General features: G+C 69.0%; 2 protein-coding genes and 1 long non-coding RNA gene across 4 annotated transcripts in view; 1 reads left to right on the top strand and 2 right to left on the bottom strand.

The window, feature by feature from the left end:
• Positions 1–5379, bottom strand: part of LOC114510269 (kinesin-like protein KIF19) — a 22695-nt gene extending 17316 nt beyond the window's left edge. Inside the window, exons 1-4 of the mRNA XM_036014530.1 lie at positions 5231–5379; positions 4507–4587; positions 1589–1699; positions 626–713 (exon numbers count right to left, since the gene is read on the bottom strand). Of these exons, the coding sequence (XP_035870423.1) occupies positions 626–713; positions 1589–1699; positions 4507–4587; positions 5231–5257 (307 nt within the window). The 5' untranslated portion in view covers positions 5258–5379. The remainder of the gene's footprint in view (positions 1–625; positions 714–1588; positions 1700–4506; positions 4588–5230) is intronic.
• Positions 1–7429, top strand: part of LOC118498004 — a 13859-nt gene extending 6430 nt beyond the window's left edge. Inside the window, exon 3 of the long non-coding RNA XR_004900524.1 lies at positions 7297–7429. This is a non-coding gene — a long non-coding RNA (uncharacterized LOC118498004). The remainder of the gene's footprint in view (positions 1–7296) is intronic.
• On the bottom strand, positions 7309–23322 carry EIF3B (eukaryotic translation initiation factor 3 subunit B). Of its 2 annotated transcripts, none has more exons than XM_036014531.1 (19): positions 22706–23322; positions 18612–18804; positions 17202–17321; positions 16776–16833; positions 16446–16574; positions 16135–16292; positions 14704–14835; positions 14554–14620; positions 14371–14417; positions 13341–13551; positions 12609–12681; positions 11926–12048; positions 10902–10980; positions 10245–10383; positions 9183–9308; positions 8788–8865; positions 8357–8465; positions 7983–8100; positions 7309–7487 (listed from the first exon to the last, which is right to left on the bottom strand). In XM_036014531.1, exons 1-18 carry the CDS (start codon positions 23130–23132, stop codon positions 7997–7999), a joined length of 2373 nt encoding a protein of 790 aa, XP_035870424.1. In that variant the 5' UTR covers positions 23133–23322; the 3' UTR covers positions 7309–7487; positions 7983–7996. The 2 variants fall into 2 exon arrangements, with proteins under 2 accessions (XP_035870424.1, XP_028383076.1); XM_028527275.2 differs by having other exon boundaries at positions 7310–7511; positions 22706–23321.

The following is a 23322-nucleotide window of genomic DNA, read 5'->3' as shown; positions in this document are numbered from 1 at the left end:
TGGGAAACAAGGGGAAGAGCTGGCCAGTCTCCGGGCCGCCCGGGGAGGAGCCCTGGGCGGATGCAAAGAGGAGGTGCAGAGGGTGTTGGGGGAGGGGACACGGACCGCTGTCCTCTCTCCAAACTCTCCTCGTGGTGTCTGAGCCGTCAGGTGACCCTGTCACCCCATCGCCCTTCAAGAGGGTCTTTGGCCCCTCGGCCCCTCGGCGCCCCCTCCCTGTGCGCTGACAGGTGAGGGCCCGGCTGCTCGTCTCTCTTGTGAGAGCCTGGCACACAGTAGGTGCTCAGGAACGCTTGTTGACGGAAGGAAGGGGCCTCCGTCTGCCCCTCGGCCCAGTGAGGGGTCGGGGCCCGTCCAGCCCCGACCTGACCTGCGATGACCCCAGTTTTCAGAGACAGCGCAGCCCTGCGAGCCTCTGCTGCCCCCGCTGTGGGACCCTGGGGAAGCCGCCGTTCCTCTCTGAGGCCCAGTGCTCTCGTCGGAGGGGGCCGTGCTGCCTGCCTTCCCAGGCGGGCTGCTGCGGGACAGGGGCCTACGGGTGCGGAGGGGGGTGGGGGGCAGCACGTGGGCGGGGGGCTCTGGGCCGTGGGGAGAGCCCCTCCCCGGGACGCTGCCCCGGCGGTACCTGAGGGGCCGTAGGCGAACACCGTTGCGTTGTACCCTGACAGGACGCCGGCCACGAGGTGCTGGGCGGTGGCACGGTACACGTCTCCCTGCGGACAGACACAGGGACACCGTCCAGGGGACAGCCCAGCCGGAGCCGGGCGCCCGGCCGTCTGGGGGGAACTGCCCACCACTGTGCCCTCTGGGTGGGGACAGGGACCTGGGGGGGAGGGCGGGGGGGCCCCACGGAGGGACGTGGCCCTGTGTCTGCGCCACCCCGAGGCCTTGCTTGCACCCAGCCATGCGGGGTGAGACAAGGCCAGCCCCAAAGGGGGGCTGCGAGGGGGACCACAGGAGAGCAAGTGTGACCCTCACACCCTGAGGCCTGACACCCTGATACCAGACTCCTGTGAGCCCTTTCCAGGGCCTCTGGGAGAACTGGGAGGGGCCAGACAGAACGCAGCGGGCTGGGAGATCAGAGCGGGCTGGAAACCTGCAGGAGCATCAGGGCCCATCGTCATGGGACAAAGCCGGGACCTGGAAGCGACGTGACCCACCGGCAGGATTTAACTGAGGCAGCAGTAGGTAGTGATAGGAGTGTGTCAGTAGTGAGCTCCCCGTCCCTAGAGGTATTCAAGAAAGGACTCCCCCAGGGCTGGTGTGGGAGGGTGTGCAGGCTTGGCTGGACCGAACCGAAGTGACCGTCCCCCTCCCCCTGCCTTCCCTGGTACCCACTCCGGGTCCTCCTCTCCAGCCCCTGTGGCCATCCCGACGACCTGGCTGGACACACAGCTCACCCACCAGAGGCAGAGGCAGCAGCTGTGCCAGGGAGGGCAGACGCCAACGCTGGGGCTGCTCCCTCTGGCTCCAGGCTCACAGAGTCTGGGGTGGGCCCGGGTCCACGGCCGTCCAGCCCCTCTCAAGGGCAGGGCCGGGACACTCAGAGCGGGCCTGGCCCAGTGGGGGGGCGGGGGCAGGGGCGTACCTGGGAGGCGTGCTGGTCGAAAACAGTGTCGAAGGTAAAGGTCTTCTCCCGGGACCGGTGTGTGCGCAGCGTGTCCTCGGGGTCCTCGCCGGGGTCCATGAGCACCACCGTCTGGGAGCAGGGGCGGGAGGGGTCGGCAGAGGGGCTGGCGGAGGGAGGGGCCGCCCGGAACCAGGGTGGGCAGGCCCCACGGGAGGGGCAGGGGCTGCGCACACCGGGAAGGGCTGGGCCGGCCGCTGGGCCCCTGCGCTCTGTGACCCTCTGTGACCCTGAGCATGTCCATCCCCACAGACTGCATTTGTCCCTTTGCTCAGGGGCTGCACCCCCCAGCTGAAGGGGGAGTGGGGCCGTGGGGTGCACGGGCACCTGGAGAGGGACCCCCTGAGCTCTGCGTTCCCTGGGGCCACTCCTCTCTGACGTAAACGCGTCATTATGGAGTGGGGACCTCGGGGGACCGCAGGCGAGGTGCAAAGGCACCTCCCCAGGGGGCCGGGGGGAGCAGGGCGGTGAGCAGTCAGGCTGTTTACTCGGGGCTGAGGGGTGACTCCGAGGCCCTGCCTGGCCGGGCACTGGGGAGGAACCACCACAGACCAGAGTTAGGGGCACGACCACAGACCAGAGCCCCACCATCTGGCCACCGGCCTGCCCCCTCCTCAGTCCACGGCTTTGGAAACAGGGCCCGGGAAGCGAGGGCAGCCCGGGAGGTGAGGGTGGCCCAGGGTTCCCGGGAGGGAGGCGGGCCCGGGGCAGCCCCTGGGCCGCCCCTGGCTTCTGGCCCGCACTTTTCCGTGAGGCGTGCCAACTTTCTTCTCCTCACGGTCCTCCAACCCTTTCCGTCTCCTGGCACCCGGAGACGAACCACTGACATTCTGCAGCACACCAAAAGCAGACTTTCTGCCAATCCGACAAAAAGCAGGTGTAATTTTGATTGATTTCCGAGAAAGGATAGTAGTAGATAGCTACCCCTTTTTCTCTAAAGTGACTTCTTAAAAAACCAGGGGCCGCCCTGGCTGGTGTGGCTCAGTGGACTGAGTGCTGGCTTTCGAAGCAAAGGGTCGCCGGTTCGATTCCCAGTCAGGGTACCTGCCTGGGCTGCAGGCCAGGTCCCTATTTGGGTGGGTGTGAGAGGCAACCACACACTGATGTTTCTTTCCCTTCCTTCCTATTTCTCTAAGTAAATTAATAAAAATCATGTTTAAAAAATCAGGTGCTGTCCCCCCGACAGGGGAGGCTCAGGAGACTGGGCGTCGTCCCACAAAGTGAAAGGTTGTCGGTTCGATCCCCGGTCAGGGCAGAAGCCTGGGCTGCAGGCTGGGTCCCCGGGGGGGCAACCGGTCCCTGTCTCCCTCTCTCTGCCTTACTTTCCCTTTCTCTATAAACAAACAAGGAAATCCTAAAACATCAGGCGCCTGTCCGCGTCCAGGAGGAATTCTGGCACAAAGACCTGGCCAGTCAGACGCCGCCTTGCTCTCCACATACAGTCAGACGTGGCTGCAGTACGTGGCCTATGGATTCTCCGTTCCAGACAGGGCACCCTCGCCCAGTGGCCACTGTCGTTTGTCCACTGGCCAGTCGAAGGCACAAGAGGTCACTGCCCCCGACCAGTCAGAGGCTGTGTGTTTTAAAACTTCCCGCAGTGCCGGCTGAGTCCCTGGACCGAGGGGCAGAGGGCCGGGACAGCTCCCCCAGCACGTGCTCCCCGGGGCCAGGCCTGCGCTGCAGGAGTCAGCTGGGTGCCGGCCGGGGCCCAGCCCAGCCCAGGCGGGCCTGGGGGTGGAGGGCTCCCCACGGCGACATGTGCTGTGGAGGGGCCCTGGGCACAAGCCCGGGCCGGCAGGCCACCGCCCAGATGACACTCCCTTCGGGGTGAGTTGGTCGCCTCCGAGGGTGCGGCAAGGGGGGCATTTTGACCCGCACGTGGGTGCCACCAGAGCCTCTGGCATCGGACCGGACCAGAAGTCACCCAGGGGCGAGGGGCTCCCGGGGAGGCTGGCCAGTGCCTGCGGTGGGACGGGTGAGACTGCCGGCCCCAGCGGGCCGTCCCATGCGCCTCTCGAGTCGGGCAGGAGGACGCCCCCTCCTTCCCGTCCTTCCTGCCCCACAGCGTGTCCCTGCCTGACCTGCCAGCTGCCAGTGGGTCAGCTCCAGGCTCCTGCCCGCCTCCTGGGGCTCCCCCACGAAGCTGGTCCCCTTGCTGAGACGCGAGGACACGCCACAGCCCACCGGTCCCTCCCCGCAGACCTGGGCCTGGGGCCTGCGTCCGGGGTCCTCGGCCCGAGGCTGTGACGTGCCCCCCGCGCCTCTCTCACGACCGACGAGGGATCCGGTTCCCCTGACAGAGCTGCGTTTCGCCCCGGACTTGGCGACCATTCTGGCAAGCGGCCTCCACCATTCCCTAACCGCACTGGGCGCTCAGCTCCGAGGGCCCTGGGCAGTGCGGCAGGGGCAGGTCCCCGACGCTTGGCTGGAGACCCCGCTGCCGTCACCAGGCCTGCTGGCAGCGCCGTGGCACCCTCCACTGGCTCCCGCGAGGGGCCCACACCGCCCTCCCCCCAGCTCCTCGAAGATAACTCGTCAGAGAGGCCGTCCTGGCCGCCTGGCTGCCGCCTCGCTGGCTCCCTGTCCTCCGTGCTGCCGACACCGCACGCCCGCCTGCTCGCTGCCGGACCCCGCTGGAGAGCGAGCTGGGGCCGGCCCTGGCCTCCCCAGCGGTGAGCGCGGCCTGGACACTGCTGTGGTGGGCGAGCGAGCGAGGGACCGGAGACAGACGCACGTGTCAGTGGGTGAGTGAGCGGGTGGATGGACGGGCACGAGTGACCGAGCGAGTGTGAGCGAGGGAGCATGGCAGGTGACGCTCGCAAGCCCAGGACGGCTGGTCTGAGCTCCGTGGCCACGCCCTGAGCACCCCCCTGCCTCACCTGGTCACCCACTTTGTGGGCCACGACGGCGGCTCCCTGCTCCAGCTCGGCCTCGCTGAGCGGCCGGATCCGAAGCGCCACCTGTGAGGACACCTGCGGCTGCGTCCGGGCCTCGGCCCCCCCCCCCCCCCACCGAGAGCTGAAGGCCAGCGAAGCCCCCCCCCTCCAGGCCTTCACCCCAGAACCAGCAGCGTGAGCCCACTCACGCCCCGCCGGACGCTCAGGGTGCCGTGACTGGCCGTCACCGCGTGAGTCTTGGCTGGGGAGCCTGGGCACTTGCTCGCCCAGGGCCCGCCAGCTGCGGAGTGCCCCCCCTCCCCTCGCCCCACTGTCCTCAGAGAAGACACACAGGCCCGGGCCATCCCCCCGCCCCCCAAGGGACCCCCAAGGGACCCCTTCTGAGAGACACAGACAGCTGCTCCCTGGGAGCTGGTCTGGTCAGGTCTTACAGGGCCCAGATGGGGCCAGGTGGTGGGGCCCACCCCACCAGGGTCCTGGTCCAGGCCTAGCTACCTGGGGAAGGAGAGTCAGGGGGCAGGGGTGCAGGAGGTGCCTGGGAAGGGGTCACTACTTCCGAGGAAAGGGGGGAGGGTCCTGCACAGAAGCTGGACACGGGGGGAGGGGGTGTGGGGGGTGGGCCCGGGAGGCAGCTCGGAGCAGGGAGGGAGGCCTCGGGTACACACAGCCCTGCTGGGGGCCACCACGCAGCCAGAGGGACCCTCACCACAAGCTGCTGGTCTCTGGGCTCCATCTCCTTCCCCGGTGGGGCTGCCCCAGGCTGGGGCGGGGCTGGCGGTGGGTGGGAGGGCCTGGTCACGGCTCCAGGGTCCCTGCCTGCCAGCCTGCCAGCCCGCCCGCCTGCCAGCCAGCTGACGAGAACTGCCCGGCCGGCAGCAGCCCCGCCCCACTGACATCAGCGGCCCCAGGAGCCCCACTGGTCCCTAGCCGCCTCAGGGACGCCGGCCCTGCCCACGTGCGCTGGGTGAGCCCGAGCAGCTGGGGGGCCGGGCCCAGGTGGGCTGGGGCTGGCTGCACACCTGGCACGGAGCTACAGCCCCAGACTCGCAATCCAGCCTTTGTGTCTGCGCACTAATCTGACGCCATGGCAACCCCAGAGCTCCTCTATCACCGCCTCACCTGCTCTACAGGTGAGCCTGCCTAAGATCCATCCTGGCCACAGCCACGGGGCTTTTCACCATGGCAGGTGGAGGGAGCAGGTGCCACCAGCTGACGTGTGAAGAAACATTTGCAGCTGTGACCACTTGCCCAAATCTCTAAAGTGACTTTGCAACGACCTTCGGTTCTGAGGACGAGGGCGTGGCCGCCGGCCCCTTGCCCACGCCGCCAGCCTGCCAGGGCCCGAACCCACCAACTTCTTGACACCCTGCAAGGGTGGGTGGCTTGCAGGGTCCTGGCAACACTTGACACGTGTCACAGCCAGGGCCCCAAAGTCTGGTCTGAGGTCCCAACTGGGGGGCGGAGGGGCGGCCTCAGGGTAGGGCTGCTCGAGTGCCCAGAGCACCTCGAGGTCCACCGGCTGGGTGCCCGGGACCACACAGGTGGTGGTGGCTCGGTGGGCTAGGGCTGGCTCGCACCTGCACAGGCGGCCGGGGCCCAGCGTCCAGCGCCCGCCCCGCCCCCACGGGCCCCGCACGCCCCGTGGAGGGCGGGCCAGCCCGGGAGGCCGGTCTCTGCAGCGGCGGGGAGCTCGGGCTGACTGCGCCTCAGGAGTCTCCTACCCACACGGAGTGTCCCAGTGACAGCCAGCAGGCACCGACCCGTGCGTGGGGCGCGGGTCTGAGGACGCTCGCTGCTGGGAGCCTGCACCTGCCTGCTCACGGGCACCCGGCCGGCAGCGCCAGGCCTTGGCACACCAAGCCCACGGAACCGCAGAGGAGAGCGGCCCCAACCGTGTGCTCACTGGCTGGGCCAGGCCAGCCTGCCTCACGGACGCTCAGGGGACACACACAGGCTCGGTCTCTGGGGACCAGGAGCCAGGGGGCGGCGGGGGACGGGCCCGTGGCCCACAGCCCCCACAGCAGTGGCTGCAGCCTGAGGGCAGGGGCAGGGGCCCCTCCCAGGACAGCCAGTCGTCCAAGCGCAGACGCTGTCGGGGGCGTGCGCCCACCCCGGGGAGCCCCAGGCCCGGTCCTGCCTGTGGCGGCCGAGCCCCGGGTGCCAGGAGGCCGGGCTGGTGGGGGAGCGGCACTGACACGGGCGCTGATCTCGGAACACCGGCCGAGCGCACGTGGCTTTGGCCACCCCCCGGTCCTCGGAGCAGAGTGGAGTACTCAGAGGGCAAGACAGCCGCTGGAGGCAGAGGACCCCGCAGGCCTCCGGCTGCACGCCCCAGGAACGGCAGAAAGCGGCTCTCATTGGGCGCCATGGCGGGCATGGAAGCCCGGAGCAGCTGCTTTCTGGACGGACTGGACCGTGTGTGCCTTCCAGGGCACAGCAGGACACGTGAGACACAACCACGAGGGGGCGGGCCCCTGGGCGTCACGCCTGCCCCGTGTGGGCGTGGGAAAGCCCCACCGAGACCCGCCCCGCGGGGGCCGGGAGGAAGGCACCCACCCCGGCCGCCACCCGTGTCTACAGCGCGACGAGGACAGACAGCGAGTTCACTCAGGTCTGCTTTTATTTCCACGTCCTGCCCACGAGCACCTGCGCAGCCTGCGGGCCGGGGACCGGGACGCTGCCGGAGTGCTGCTCCCCGGCGGGTGCCCACGGGACGGCAGGGCCCACAGGGCGGCCGCGCAGTGCAGAGCCGCCTCCTCGGCAGCACGGCAGGCACCACGCCGGCGTCGCGGTGACGAACGCTGGTGGCGTGACTGGAAAACCAAACGAGAGACTGCAAGCAGCGCCTGGACACCGCCCCGGGACGCGGGGTGAAGGCACGACTGGAGACGGGGCCTCCCGGGCGGTTGGCGCGGGGCGGGGAGCACGGGCACTCGGGCTGGCGCGGGCCGTCTGCAGGGGCGCCCCGGCTCCGGCACTCGGTGACGCTGCAACGAGGGAACACGGCCGTCTGTGTGGTGCTCAGCCCCCAGCCCGGCACACCGCGGGCTCCCGGCGGTGCGGGCAGCCCCGGGCCGCTCGGTTGGAGCAGCGGAGCACCGCAGCCGAGGACAACAGCAGGAGCCTCTCGTCCTGCCCGGACACCCAGTGACCCCTCCGCCCCACCCCCGCCAGCCCCAAGGAGCGACCCCTCTGGGCCCTGCCCTGTCACCGGGGCAGCGCCGGTGCCCTGGCCACGGGGACTGGAGGCTCTGGCCTTCTCAGCCCTGCCCTGCTCCCCCACCCGAGCCCGGCGGTGAGGCGGGGCCAGTCCTGCCTGGACGTCCAGTGTGCACACAAGGACGCCGTGACTGCGAGCACACGACCCCGGGCTTCCCCGCCCCGCCCCAAACGAGACGCGCTCCGGCCCCGTGTGGGTCAGCCGCGGGGCGCCCACTGCCCCTCCGGAGGCCCCTCACCACAGTGCTCTCGGTCACTCCTGGCTGCCGAGAGGGATGACTTCCTCGGTGACGAAGAACTCGATGGTCTCCTCCTCCCAGTCCTCCACGTTGCTGTCCAGCTCGTCCGTGTCCACGCCTGGAAAGGCAGGAGGGGCTCCAGCGGGCGGTGGGGCGGCCCCCGGGGACACCCCCACACAGGCCGGGCCACCAGGCCCGAGGCCCGAGGGTGGGTGGTGCGGGGCGCGCCTTTCCTCGGCGGAGAGCCATCACACAGCATGCGACGCCTGACGGACCCAGGAACCCCACTCGCAGACACGAAGGAGCAAAGCACCGCCCCGCACACGCCCCGAAGCCCCTGCACACGCCCCGACGCCCCCGAGGCCGCACGCTACCTCCGCGCAGCTCCAGGCGCTCGCTCTTCTGCTGCAGGTACCGCTCCTGGGCCGTCTGCCGGTACTTCCGGAAGTCCTCCATCATGGTCCGCCTCCTCTCCACCAGTTCCTGGCACAGGCGGGGATGGCAAAGTCACACCTGCACCCTCACTGTGTCCCTGAGCCCACACGCACACCCATGCCAGCGGCCACCCCACATCGGGCAGCGGGGGGACCCTCCCTCAACAAGGCCCTCACCTTCCCTCCCCTCGCCGCCCTGCCCCCAACGCCTGTGTCTGATGAGCCTGGAGAGTTCCAGGCCCGGCCCTGCAGCCCTCTCCAGCTCGAGCATGCTCTGTGACCAGACAGTGGGTGTCCCCACTGGGCACGCCCTCTGCCCGAGTCGGGCGCTGGCCCCCCTCCGCGCCCCCCAGGGCGAAGACAAGGCTGACCTTCGAGGCTTTGGACTGGCTGAGACGGTCCTTCTGCTCAAAGATCTTGGAGTACTTCTTCAGGTCTTTCCTGATTTGCTGAAACCAAGAGCAGTCACTCAGGGCTGGTGCGCACAGGCCAGCCCCGAGAGTGCAACCCCGGACACGTTGCCCTCAGCCCCCCGGGGGCGTCCTCCAGTCCTGCAAACCCCGGGCACTCGAGCTGCCAGAATGGGGCCAGCGTGACCCGAGACCACCCGAAGACCCTGGGGCCTGCCCCAAAACCGCTCTCTTCCATCCAGCTGCTGCTGTTCAAGCAGCTCTTCAAAGGGCCACCAAGATGTCACCCTTCCACTGCTCGCTCGTCAGCACCCTGTCGCCACCGTAAGCGGGGGGGCGGGGAGCGGGGGACAGACCTTGATCTGGTCCTGGCTGAGCAGCGTCGGGGGCCGGGGCCGCCACAGCAGCTGGCAGAAGCGGTCCTTGCTGTTCTTCTGCAGGAGGCGCCCCTGGAAGGTCCACAGCCAGTAGGCATTGTCCACCTGCAAGGGACGGAGGTCGCAGGCGGCACTCACGGCCCTGGCCCGCACCAGGGACCCGTGACCTGCGGCGGCAACGGGGCCACAGAAACACCCGAAGACCCCCGCCTTCACCCAGCCGGGGGTGGCCATCAACCCAGGAGACCCACCCCAGGGGGCCCTGGACCCCACGGTGCCACACACGCAGCAGCTGCGACAGCGCTGGCCGCCCATGGGCCCGCTCTGGGCCACAGCGGAAACCAGCGCGGCTGCCCCACCCAGCCGCACTCGGCAGACGCCGTCTGCAGCAAGAAGTCCCCGGAGAAGGAGGCAGTGCCCCCTTCCCCCGCTGTGGCCTCGTCTCGGACCAGGCTGCGTCCGGCCGCGGGGAGGCCTCCCTGAGGCCCAGACGCAGGCAGGGCCCTCTGGTCCTGGCCGCAGCGCGATGGTTTGACTCAAGGCGTTGGCAAGTGTGTCCCCGCATCCTCGCTCCGCTGGACAGACCCCGTGAGCAGACCAGGACGCGCTTCCCTCACACGCACACTCCACGCCAGCGCACGGCGAGGCCTGGGCTGGTTCGGAACCGCAGGGCAGGCCGCAGACGGAGACCCCGTGCAGCCCGGTTGCCGCGGGGGCAGCAGCGTGCACTTGGCTGCCGCGGCCGGGACGCCTGGGGCCCGACTCAGGAGCGGCCCCGACACACACAGGAGGCCGAGCCTCGGGGGCTCCCCAGGCTGCCAGCGCCGGAGGCCGGGGTCGCAACGGTGGGGGGGGACACCGACATGCACACAGTGGAGACCACACTTCAGGTTTCGAGTTCCGGTCCCCCACCCCCACCCCGGCCAGTGCCGCGCAGCGCGTCCCCTCGGCGTGACGGGGACTCGGGCCCCTGAACTGTGGTGGCGGCGGCACCGGGCCTCCCGGGACCAGCGGGGGGGTGGGGCGGATGCGGGGCCGCACCTTGTGGCTCCACCAGGACACGGAGGTGACGACGTAGCGGCCGGTCGGGTCCCACTCCACGTCGGACGCCATGTAGTGCTCGGCGATGTTCATGACGGTGCAGTCCGAGGCGTCCACGAACGCCAGGGCGCCGTTCATGCTGCGGACACACACGGGCGGGCTCACCGGGAGCCCGCGGACCCCCGCCCCGCTGTCGGCGTGGGGACCAGAGGAGGACGGGGGGGGCGCCCTGTCTCGAGCAGCAGCTGTGTGGGGCCATCGGGCGGGGGAGGGGCTGTGTCTGCACCCTTGAGGTCTCGCCCCCCCCCCCCACCCCCAGGGAGCTCGCCCTGACGGCCCCTGGGGGCACCGTCCACTTTAAGACGGGGGCTGCCCTGGCACAGGGGCTCCCCGGAGGCGGTCCTGCCTGCCCCCCCCACCCAGGGCCAGCCTGGCAAGTGCCCGCTTTCCTCCTCCTGGTCCCGGTGCCCGTCCGGGGAGCACGGTGCTCCCACCACACGTCTGTCCCCTCGACCGGAGCCGGGGTGACCCTCCCTCCGCCAGAGGACACTCAGGTTCTGGAGGACTCGGCAGTGTCACCACTCGGAACCCGCGGGGGGGGGCGGGGGGGAGACAACACACAGGCCCGGGGTCCACGGCTGGATGGCAGACACCCACCTGCGGAGGCCGGCCAGCACCACGAACTGGCCCTGCGGGCTCCAGAAGATGGTGTTCGCCTGCTGCTTGTCGAAGGCCTCTGGGAGGGAGGGGGTGTCGGTCAGCAGCGCAAGGCGGGCTCTGGGACGGGCCACAGACGCACACGGAAGGGACAGCCCCCGCTGAGCACGGGGACGGGGGTCTGGGACTGCAGCCCCCACTGCGAGGCGTCTCGTGTGCAGCACGATTTGCTCGGAGACGTGAGTAGACAGAGGGGCTCCGTTTCCAAGGAGGCCCATTCCTGGGAGCCTGCACCCGGCCGGACTCCAGGTCCCAGCAGGGGCCGACTCCCACGTCCCCGAGTTCCCCGCTCACGTCTCCTCTCCAAGACCGTCCCTGCCCACTGCCAACACGGACCTGGAGGAGCCCGGGGGCGGGGGCAGGCTCTGCCCAGGCCCTGTCAGCTCAGCCCGACAGGCGGGGCGTCCCGGCCCAGGCCCGGGAGGGGCGGGCAGCACGAGGCACCTGCTCGTGACCGTCTCACGGCGGGGGCGCGGCCTGGGAAGTGGTGTGAGGGACGGCCAGTCGAGTCCTCCATGCATGCTGCTGAGCTCGGGGGAGCGAAAGCTCAACTCCCCAGGACCGTCTCAGGACAGCCGCCCAGACCCCGGGGCACCCACAGAGCTGTGTGCTGGGGCGCGTGAAGCCACCAGCCACCGTCCTCTCTGCACCACAGCGCTCGCCAGGGACCTGCTGTGTGCTGGGCACTGAGCACATGGAACCGGAGCCCCGGCAGGGTGAGGACCGGGAGCCCACACATGGTGGGGGCGGGGGCGTCTGTCCCCCAGGCGGCAGCTCCACCCCCAGGGCAGGAAGCTCCAGTGCAGACACCACCGTGGAGGTGCCAAGGGGCCCGCCTCTCCGTGCTTGGGGCGTGCCCACGTGAACCACGATGGTCCCGCCTTCCCGCAGCTGCCCCGGCCGGCCCCCCCCACGCCCACCAGCCCCCCCCCCCCCACGCCACACGGCGGGTGAGGCCACCCACTGATGAGCTCGATCTTCCCGTTGCTCTTCACATGGTAGAAGGACACGGATATGCGTGGGGCCTCCCCGTGCAGCACCGCGAACTTGCTCCCGTTCGGCTCCCAGGCGAAGGCGATGATGGTCTCTGCAGCCGGAAGAGTGGTCCCGGTCAGCCCCCGACCCGTCCGCTCAAGGGCACACACACCATGCAGGCGGAGGAGCCGGGCGCCCGGGGCCCACGGCAGCCACTCCGGGCCCACGGCAGGGACACCCTCAGCCAAGGCCCCAGTGGGCCACCCGCCCTCCCCTGCGCTGACCGGTCTTCCCCCACACGGGCCGTGGCGCTGACTGAGCGCTCGCAGGCCCGAGAAGGGCTGGCCGCCTCCCCACCTCCCCTGCTCTTTCCCCTCCTCCTTCCAGCAGAACGGAGCACGCAGGCTAATAAGGCTGCCCCCCAGGGCGGGGCCTCGGCGTCGGCACGGTGGTCCTGAGCCCAGACAAGCCGCCTGGGCTGAGCGCCGTGTGAGGAGGGGGTGGGGCTCGGAGGGCAGACACGTGCTCAGCCGGCCGGCACACAGCCGCCCGCCGGGAGCGAGAGCTGTGTCCCCGAGCTCTGCCGGCCCGGCACTCCCCCGGGGTCCCCCCAGGCCAGGGGTGCACGGCACGCAGGGACGACGTGGCCATGGGGGGCCCCGAGGAGCTCACCTTTCATCTCGACCACGTCAACAGGCACCTGTTTCTCCCTCATCCGGAAAATTTCGAAGTTTGTGACAACACCCTGGTGAGTTAAAGGAAAAAGAAAACGAAAAAGGGAGGACGACCCTGAGAGAGACGCAACTGCGAGGAGACCTCGGGGCCCCCGGGCACGGGACGCAGAGATGCAGGCTCCGCAGGGCTGGACGGACACGCGTGTGGGCTCGACCCTGCGGAGCTGCCCCGCAGGCCCTGGTCCCGCACAGACGCCCCCAGGCCGGCACCACGGCCCATCCGCGCATCTCCCTAGGGTGGGCCGGCAAGAGCCCTTCTGCTGGGGCCTTCCCGGCAGCACTACCACCGGATGCTGGGCCCCACAGTTAGCGGCGTGTGTCACCGCGCACAGCCGGCCCTCCATGCCAGGACTCCTCGGCCCCCCCCCCCCCGCCCCCCGCCTGCGGCTGGCGGGACAGCACACACGGAGCCCAGGACTCGGAGAGCCAGTGCCGCTGCCCTGGGAAAAAGCCCACGTCCGGGCGTCCTGCACAGCTCGGACCCGCGATGCCCCCGGGCAGCCGCCTTCCCCGGCAGCTCCGCACTGCGAGTGTGCCACCCGCTCCTCAGAGAAAGCAGGACCAGAGCTCCGGCCGCGACGCGCCAGCCCACCCCACGTGGTGTCAGGTGGATGTGAAAACACCCGCACGCTCACCCCACAAGCCCGCCAGCACCCCTGGCCCCGCTCACCTGGGTGCCCTTGGGCGTCCTGTCCACCTTGACGCACAGGTAGTCCCCGTTCTTCTGCCAGTGCAGCTTGCAGTCCACAACGTTGAACAGGTTCCGGACTCGGATCTCCTGCCTGCTGGGCAGCTGCATCAGGGTGACCCTCGCCGGGATGTCCTTGTCCTCCGGCACCCAAAAGGCGATGATGTTTCCCCCGGGAGACCAGGAGAAGTCTCTGCGGAGCCCGAGGACAGGGTCACCCAAGGGTGGGCCGAGCGCACGGGCATCAGGGTGCCCTGGCTGCGTGCAGGCGACTGCCGGCGCTGCGCCGGGCACCTCACCCCCGGACAGCCCACCAGCCCAGGGCGGGGGCAGGTGATGCTGACTGTCCCCGCCCCCGCCTGCGGGCCTCTGGGCAGCACCCAACCCCATTCCTCACTGCTGCCTGCGACTGCCCGCAGGCGAGACGGCCGCAGGCAGAGGGGCCGGCCGTGGGGTTTCTGAGGATGCTACGGGGAAGCCCACCCCAGCAGGGGGAGGGGGGCTGGGAAGACCAAGGCAGCACCCCACCCTGTGAGCACCCTGGAGGTGCTGGGGGGGACCGCTTGGGGGTGCACGCCGCCATCGAGGCCAACCGGTCCTGCTTCCCTTCTCACCACGAGCCTCAACACCGCCCGAGAGCAGTGAGGATGAAGGAGCAGGAAGCGTGGCTGCCCCCTGCAGGGTGGGCACGGCACTGCGGGGACACTGACCCACCCAGAGGATTCTGAGGCAGGAAAGGGGGCCACTGACAGAAAGGAGCTGGACCCACCCAAGGCCACCTGAACCCACGGTGCAGTCACCCAAGGGACGGAGCACAGCAGCCACCAGGCAGAGCCCTGGCTCCATGGTGGGGCCCTCAGGAGGGGCCCATCCACGGGCGGGAAAGAGACGAGCGGCCCAGGTGGCAGCGTGCAGCAGCCTGGGGCCATCCTCACGCCGGGATCAAGGACGTGGGGAGCCCGGGGTCGTGCAGGGGGAGCGGGTCAGAGCAGCTGGAGGGCCAGCCACTCACTTTATGCCTGAGATCTTCAGGCTCTTCTTGTCCAGGAGGCCCATAGACTGCCGGGAGATAGGGCACAGGGGGCTCGCGTCAGCCTCCGTCCTGCACGTGCAGCCCCACCCCCCACTGCCAGGTTGGGGGGCACCCCGCACCCCACGCTGGCTCCGCTCAGGGCTCGGTTCCAAGGCCACTCACCGGCGTTTCATAGATGCTGAGGGTGTCCAGCGTCATTCTGGCGAAGAACTTGCCATCGTGGCTCCACCTGAGGAGGAGAGACAGTGCCAGGCCCCGCCCACCAGCCGCCGCAGGGAGGCGCCGGCCCCAGCCCCGGCCCCGCCTCCTTACTTGAAGATCGGCCAGTGGGCCGAGCTCTCGCAGTGAAAGCCCCTCTTCTTCTGCCCAGTGAGGATGTCCCAGATGATGATGGCCTGAGGGTCGTCCTGCATGTCCATCAGGGGGCTGAAGGTCACCAGGTACCTGCAACACAGGCCAGGCACTCACAGCCTCCCGCTCTCTCTCTCACAGAGGCCACGCCTCTGTGGGTGGCGGCCGACCTGCAGCCTGGCAGGCTGCGGGCACAGGCCTGCGACGTCCAGCCGGCCCGGCCGAGGCCCCAGGCCCCTCTCCTGGAAGGACGCCCCAGAGGACCAGGAGCGGAACCGCCGGCGCTGTGGCGGCCCCAACTGCCTGGGGGCCGAGCAGGGTCACAGGGATGAGGCAGCAGAGGCGGCATCCGGACCCGGCTGGGGGCCCCGGCCACACGCGCTGCTGCCCCACGAGACGCCCGCTCTCCCGTGCTGAAGACACACAGCAGCAACGGTGTCGGAGCCACCCGCCCCGTCAAACCAGGGGACCCCCGCCAGCTGGAGCTCAGGGACGTGGGAAACACAAGGACCGAGGTGAAGCCGAGGGGGCCCTCGGCCAAGCCAGGGAGGGGAGACGCCTCCCAGGCCGCCGCCCGGTCCCGGCCGGGGAGGGCGCTCAGTTGCGGGTGTTCTGACCCACAAGGCCCAGGCCTGAGCCCAAACCAACCAGCCAGAAGAACCACGTGGGGACGCCGGGACAGCGGCAAACACCCCGAGAAGTTCAGAAGGCATGGCCGGCACGGACGCACGCCCCAGGAGCCTGGGCCGGGGCTGCCGGGGCGCCCCACCAAGGGCGAGGACGGGCTGTGGCCGGGGCAGAGCCGCAGCACACGCGGCACCCCAGAGGCACAGAGGGGCGGCGGGCCATGCTCCGGGGGAGGGCAACCCAGGGCCAGGGCAGACAGGACAGCGTGCGGCGTGGCCCTCAAGCTGCCCGTGGCCGCCCGCCCAGAGCTGGGCCACCGGGACCCGCGCACACGGGGGGGGACTCCACTCGCGAGAAAGCCGTCTGCAGGACCCATGGCCTCGCACCGGGTCCTGACCCGAAGGGGAAACACCGCACGAAGGGCGTCCCCGGACGGAGGGGCTGAACTGGACGTGAGCCAGCGGGTGCCCTCCCCGTGGCCGGTGACGGTGCGTGGCTGCGCAGAGCTCCCTGATGGGAGGGGGAGGGGCTGCTCCTCCACGTCACCCCCGAGCGGCTCCTGGGAAACACCGGGCCCAGACGCTCGGGGAGAGGCAGTGGCGGAGCGATGCGACCCCTTGGGCACTGCAGAGCTGGGGGGGGGCCGTACACGGGAGCTCCTGCCCCCCGTGCTGTCTGAGCGTGGGATGGCACCACCAGGAGACGGCGCTGGGCGAGCCGCGGAGGCCAGGCCGGCGCCGGAAGGAACGGACCCCACAGGCCTACCTTTCACACGGCGAGAAGTCGATGAGCTGCACGCCCGGGTGGCTGAACCTCTGGATCTGCTTGAACTTCTCGCCCCCCCAGAGCGCGATGCCGCGCTGGTGGAAGGTGGCCAGGTAGGTGCCCTTGGGGGACCAGCGCACGTAGGTCTCCGTCCATCGCTGCGGGGAGAGCCAGGCCGGCGTGACCCGGATGGCCACAGCCCCCCACCCCCGCCCCGCCTTGGCACGCCCCGGGAGCCTCCTGCCCGCCCCCCGCCCCGCATCCCCGCTGGGGGAAGGACCGCGCCGGCCCCACACGGCAGCCACACCCACCGCCCTCTCCTCGATGGAGACCGGGTCCTTCACGTCGTTCCAGAAGATGGACGTGCGGTCCCCGCTCTCGAAGATCACGCTGTACTGGTCCCTGCACTCCGCCTCCTCCAGCCAGTACCGCAGGTTCCCCTGGGGGGCCCGAGAGGGACGTCACCGACTCTGCTGCTGACCTTCACCACAGAACACTCGCTCCTGACCACTGCCCGCACAGGCCGACAGGTCCACCAGCGTCTCCGACTCCGAGGAACCCACCGGTCACCTCGAGCCGGGCGGCCGGCCACCCGGCCGGCACCTCCCCCACCACGCAGCGGCCGCTCTGACACAACGTACCAGGTCCTTGAAAGGCTGCTTCTCTGGGATGTCCCACTCGTCGCTGATGGTCATGTACCTGGAGGAGGAGGAGAGACGGGCCGGTGACCTGGGGACAGCGGTGGCCACTCTGGTCCCCGCCCAGGCGGCCTACAGTCGGCCCTCGCCGGGCACCGGCTCGGCCGGGTGACCAAGAGGCCGGTTCCTCCTGTGTCTCCGTAACGTGGTCACCAAGGGACTGTCCGGGACCCGCCGCTCCGCGCCCCTGCCTGCCCACCCCGGAGCAGGGGTGGGGGGCTTCTACTGGTAACGCCAGTGGGGGGTGCGCTACTGGCCAGCTCGGGGGCCCGGGGTGTGAATGGTCCCGCAGGGGTCTGACCAGCGGACCCCCAGACCCTGGGCACTCGGCAGGGGACGGGCAGGGCTCGCGGCCAGGCCTCAACGCACTTGTCGAAGTCAGTGAAGAGGTTGACCCGGAACGTGTGCTGCTTGTCCAGCTTGTAGCCGTCGGCGTTCTTCACGGCGTCCGCGGCGTGGGCGGGGGACGCGTACTCCAGGAAGATGTACCTGCGGCGAGGGGGGGGCCGTTCGCGCACGTGTGGACCCAAGACTGGGGTCGCGGCCGGCGCACACGGCCGGCCCCTGCCGTGTGCAGGCAGTCGTCACGGCGGCAGCGGAGCTCCCTCGGCAAGGAAGACAAGCTCAGCAGCCCCAGCCCCCCGCCCCCCCTTCACGGACCAGCCCCCGTCCAAACGCCGTCACCCAGACCACGGCGCGGCTCCCCGTCAGCACCTGCTTCTCCCACGTTTAAAACTGGGCGAGTTCACTGTGTCAATTATTCCGGTAAAGCAGTTACAAAATACAAAGTAGCTAATGTCATGCTGATTTGCAGGCAAAGTCACGGAGGTTCAGGAACCTTCCAGTGTAACAGAAAGAGGACGCGAGGTGCCCTCCCGCCCAGTTCCAGAGAAAACGTCACACGCCTCCCCTGCATTCGGTCAGTTAGTCTCTAAGAAGAAATCAAAGCCGCCCCAGCTGGTCTGCAGACCTGAGTTGAAGGGCACGGTCACCTCCGGGGCCGTCCTCTCGGAGGCTGCCCCCACCCCCCCGGGAGCGCCAACGGAGGCTGGCCGACGGGACCGTGCAGCGAGACGCAAAGTGCTCGCGTGTCCGTGCCAGCGTGAGCCCGTCACCGCCTCGGGGGCTCCACACCACCCCCAAGGGGACACGTGCCGCGCCTGCAACTGCGGCTCCCGGCATGTCAACCGGCAGGGGGGACACACCATGGCGGCCTGACAGGTGCCCTCGTGCGCACGGTTGAGGCGCAGACTCACACCCGCCGGCGTGGGAGGCCAGCGCGGTGCTTCGGAAGCAGCCTGCAGGCGGGCGCGGCACCTCCCGCCGGCACGCTGACCGGAGGCGCCGTTGCAGGGGGCACCAGCAGCGACTGCTGACCAGGCAGTGACACGGGGCGCTCACCCAGGCTGTGAAGACACCCCCGAGTCAGAGGTCAAACGTGTGGGGGGAGCACGACGCCACAGATTCAGTAAAACCCACACACACAGTCTGCCTGGAACGCTGCCAGCTGCCAGGTCCCCCAGCCGTCTGCCCAGGACGCCCCTCGTGCCCACCGCCCGCCGGCAGAGTGGACCACCGAGCACCAGTCTCCCGAATACCCGGTAGCCAGCACCCCGCACCCCCAGCGGCAGCAGCCCTGCCGCCACCGCCGTGCGCCGGCCAGAACAGGGGCCCACGCTGCAGCCCGCCCCAGCGAGGCGCGAGGCCAGAGACAGAGCTCTGCCGCGGGGTGGCCACCGCAGGCGCCCGACACTGGCGGCGAGAGCACCCGCGACTCACCCTTTCGTCTTCCCGTCCTCCTCCGGGTAGAAGTCGTTGGTGATCTTCCCGAACTTGGAGAAGATCTTGTGGATGACGTTCCTGAGCTTCTCCAGCCGGTCCGGCCCCACCTGCGGCACGCTGTCCACGACGATGACCGAGTCGATCCCGTCCGCCTCCTGCGGCCGGTCTCTGAGCACGTCCCCGAGCAGTTCTGTGCGGGGCGGAGGGGCCCAGTGACCCACGGGCCCGCGCAGCAGCGGTCGGCACCCCAAGTCCCCTCCCGGGAGCAGGCAGGTGAGCCACCCCACGCCCGCGTGGGGAAGGACGGCGGCCTGGGCCCTGGGCCACCTGCAAAGCTGCACCTGGGGGAGTCGGGAAGACTGGACCCCTCACGCTCCCGGCAACAGTCAGGACTCGGGGACGGAGCCCTGGCGGCCAGCGAAGGTCGTGAGGAGCGTTCAAAGCAGACTGCAAATGGCGGGATCGCAGGCCAAGGGGCAGACCTGGAGCCAGCGACCCGGGAGCCCAGAGTGGCTGGGACTGACCCGGGAAGCCTTCCCCGACCACCGCCAGCGCAGACCGGCTGCCGGGCGTCCCGCCCCCACATCCCTCCCGTCCGGAGACAGCGTGGGTGAGCCGGGCGTGTGAACGAGGAGCCCAGAGATCGCACAAGCTCCGGGGAACGTGTGCGTGAACGCCGCGTCCGGCGACGGGTGGGGCCTCCCGCTGGAGGAAGCACCGCACGGGGCGGCCAGGAGCCCCCAGCCCTTCGCAGGTGTCTCGCCCTGCACACCGGGTGCTGCCGGGAGCACGGTGAGCGGCGTGTGCTGCTCATTTTCTCGACGACACGCAAAGACCGAAACGTGTTACGTCTGTGCATCTGCTTTGACAGTTACGGCACAGAGCCCGTCTCGAGTGTTCAAAACTCCGAGGTCCGCCTCGTCTCCGTAAGCTGGGAGGCGGGAGCAGGAGGAAGGAAAGGCGGGTGCAAACACGAGAGGAACTAGTCAGCACTGGCCTGGGAAGCAGACGGGAGGCCGGCTGGTTTGCCAGGCGCTTCGGGGGCCACCTGCCTGCTGCCCGGGGCGGGCCCCACACCCTGGGTCCTTCGGCCATGAGGCTCCAGAACCGGTCAGCGCCGACCAGCTGCTGGAGACAGGCGTTCATTCGGAGGTCATGGCATCAGATGAAGTAAAGCAAGACCTGCCCCCCCCCAACCCCCTCGTTTGAACTGGCTCGTCCGGAAAGCGGTGACACGCCACCCAACCGGCACCGGGCTGGGAAAGAGGGCAGACGCCGGCAGAGCTGCCATCGAAGCACGCTGGTGAGACCGGCAGGGCCACCAGCTGGCACGAGAGCCCGGCACCTGCGAGCACGGCCGGGGCCAGGGGTGCGCACCACGCGTCTCCGCGCTGGGACCCGAGTGCCCCCCGACCCTCCTCACCGAACTTTCAAGAATTCCCAGCGCGCCAAACGGGGCTCGCCAGGAAACGCTGCTCGCTGCACCCTGCTCCCCCCTCCGGTGCCTGAGGCGTCCCACGGCACGCTGAGAGGGCTTTCAGAAAGAAGTCCTTTAACTTCAAGAGTCGTGCCCCGTGAGAGATGATTCCTAATTAATTTCGACCTTTATAAGTGACATTGAATATGTTATCTTAAAAAAAGAGCTGCCGCAAAATTTCACATCCTGGCTGGCGTGGCGGCTCAGTGGATGGAGAGCAGCCTGCAAACCAGAGTCGACGGTTCGATTCCCAGTCAGGGCGCGTGCCTGGATTATGGGCAGGGCCTCCAGCAGGGGGCTGCGCAAGAGGCAACCACACATCAGCATGGTTCTCTCCCTCTCTTCCTCCTTTCCCTAAAAATAAATAGTCTTTCAAAGAAGAAAACACAAGTGCCAGTTAAACTTCAGAGAAACAAACACTGAGACCGAAAAGAAAAAAGGGAAAGAGGCAGGTCCCAGCCACACCCTGAGGACGTCTCTCCTCCCGAGGCTCCGCGGGGTCCTGGGGCTCCTCCTGCAGCTCAGCGACGGTGCAATTAAGTGGCCTGTGAAGCCTGATCCGAGTTTACGAGGGCCGCGAGTGGGAACACCGGTTCTCTACGAGAGTCTGCCGCACACCGCAAGGAGCCAGGGCGGCACCCACACACGGAGCAACACGTCCCCGGCCCACACTCTGGTTGCTCCTGGCTCACAGAGGCCCCGTCTGGCTTCAGGAGAAACAGGAAAATACAATTCTCAAAAGTAAATATAGATATAAATAATGCTTAATGAGCCAAGGAAGGCACTCAAGAGTCAACATTTCTCTTGCATCTGACAGAGCCCCACAGCAGCTGGGAAGCGACACTACAAGCCGGCCTGTGAGGGAGCCACCGCTGGCCAGTGTCTCAGCAGGAGGGGCCGGGGCAGCCCTGCACCCCGAGCTGCATCCGACGCCCCCCGGGGCGGCACCGCACACAACTCCACGTACTCCAGAGACGAGGCTCTCGAGCGGCAGCGCTCGCTGCTCCCTCCGCACGGGACGGCTCTCGCAGAACACTCCCGAGCCCTGGGCACGACCAAGGGCCCTGGGAGAGCTGCGGGCTGCTCAGCGCCTGCCCCCAGGACTGGGGCCTCGGGTCACTCTGGTGGCACTCCCCAAGGCCTGCTCGTGACAGCCCCTGACTGCCACACCGGGCAAATCTGGACACAATTCACGCTCTCAAATCTTAGGTGAAGGACGTGCGCTCAAAAAACGCTTAAAAAAAAAAAAAAAAAGAGGCAACCCCGGCTGGTGCGGCTCCGTGGACTGGGCGCTGGCCTGCGAGCCACACGGTCACCAGTTCCACTCCCAGCCAGGGCACGTGCCCAGGTTGTGGGCCAGGTCCCTTTCCTTCTCTCTAAAAGTAAACAAAGTCTTAAAAAAAGTCAGAAGTAAAATAAATACCAGAGGATCAAAATGGGCTTTAAAATGAACACTCAGATGTTAAGGTACCAAACGCTGGTGTGGTGGAAGGACCCTGGTCTGGGCAGCAGCGGCCGCAGCAGCACCGGCCCTGGGGGGCTCCCCGGAGGCCTGTCGGGCGTGGAGGCTGGTTTCCCAGCTGGGCAGCCTTCCCTGCTCCTCACACGGGAACGTGTTCATGTTACGAAGCCAAGCGTGACTCGATCAGTGAGGACACATGGTAACCCTTTAAAATCACGCTGGAGAGCTGACGGCTCTATTTTGGTTTTCTGAGCTCTCACAGTTCACCGGAGACCCGTCGTGATTCTGACTCAGTGTCAGCGTGACGGCACGCACCACCTCGACACACACCCTGCGTGTCAGCACAGCAGCCCCACGCTTTCCTGGCGCAGCAGCGCTGGCTGCTGCAGTGGCGGTGCGCTCCCTCTCCCACCGCGCTAAAACGGGGTCGGTGCACAGGGGTCCACCGACGGGCTTCACGCCTGGAGCGATTAAATCCCTGAAAACAAAACAGGAGCCAACAACGTCCGCTGAGATTAGACACTGAACGCTCCCTCCGGGGCAGGAAGCAGAAATAACGCCTGTCCACTGAGTCAGGTAGAGAGAAGAGCACAGCAAGCTGCCATCAAGAGAAAGCCGGAGACAATCAATTACCTGCGACAGGACCGCTGTCTGCCCTCCCCGACTACAGACAGACACCCGGCAGGGGTCGCAGAGCGCGCCTGGCACTGGCCCGACAGGGAGCTTCTCTCTCTGCAGGGAGCCCTGCCCCTGCGCGCTCCGGGGATAGCGGCCCACGCCCCTAGGAGCCCGCACCGGGTCGGGGCCACCTTTGACAGGTGTGGCTGGACCCTCGGGCACCCCCACCTGTAGCTGACAACTGTCCCCGGAGACCCGGCGGCACGTGCGGTGTCCTGCTCGGCTCGACCCTCACCGCCCCCACTGCACGCCGGCCGGGCTCCAGCGAGCGCGCCGAGCGGCTGCTCCAGCCTCCAAACACCCGGGGCGGGAACGGCTGGGTCGCCAGGCCATCTCCGTCCTGCCTCCTTCACGGGAGGAAAGGGGGTCCGGAGTCTCCCCGCAGACCCCGCCGCTGCGCAAGACTCGGGGTGGAAAACGGGGGCCGCCCCTCGCTGTCTCCCGCCCACGTCCGGCGTGACCCCGCCGCCTCACCTTCCTCGCTCACGTCGTCCACGAAGTCCTCGGGGTCGCTGAAGGAGGGCTCGTCCGCGTCGCCGTTCTCAGCCGCGCCGCCAAGTTCCCCGCCCGCCCCGTCGGACCGGCCTTCGGCCGCCGCGTCCCGGGCCTGCTCTCCTGGGGCCCCGTCCGCGGCCGGAGCGGGGAGCTCCTCGGGCGGGGGCGGGGACGGGCCGGGGGTGGCGCTGGCCTCCTCCTCCCCGTTGGCCGCGGGCTCGGCGGGCACTTCAGGCCCCGGCCCGGCCTCCGACTCCTCGTCCTCGCCGTCCGCCGCCTCCTGCGCGCCGGGTCCCGCGGGCCGTGGCGGCTCCTCCTGCGGCGGCTCGGCGGCCGGCTGCTGCTGTTCGGGCTCTGCCCGCTCCTCGGCCGCCTCGGGCGCCGCCACGTTCTCCGCGTCCTGCATGGGCCCGCCGCTGCCGCCTCGCCGTGCTTCCGACTCTCCCAGGCCGCACCGCGCCTACGGCCGGGCCATGTGCGTGCGGCGGGGCGTCCCACGAGGGCGGGGGGAGTGCGCCCACGCCCCTACGCCTCCCAGCGCGAACGGGGAAACTCAGAGGGCATCGGCGTGTCTACCGGCGACTACTACGGCGTTT

The sequence above is a fragment of the Phyllostomus discolor genome, chromosome 13 (genome assembly GCF_004126475.2).
Source record: "Phyllostomus discolor isolate MPI-MPIP mPhyDis1 chromosome 13, mPhyDis1.pri.v3, whole genome shotgun sequence".
NCBI classification, from domain to species: domain Eukaryota; kingdom Metazoa; phylum Chordata; class Mammalia; order Chiroptera; family Phyllostomidae; genus Phyllostomus; species Phyllostomus discolor.
The sequence above is the reverse complement of the archived record's forward strand: the minus strand, read 5'-3'. Positions and strand labels throughout refer to the sequence as shown.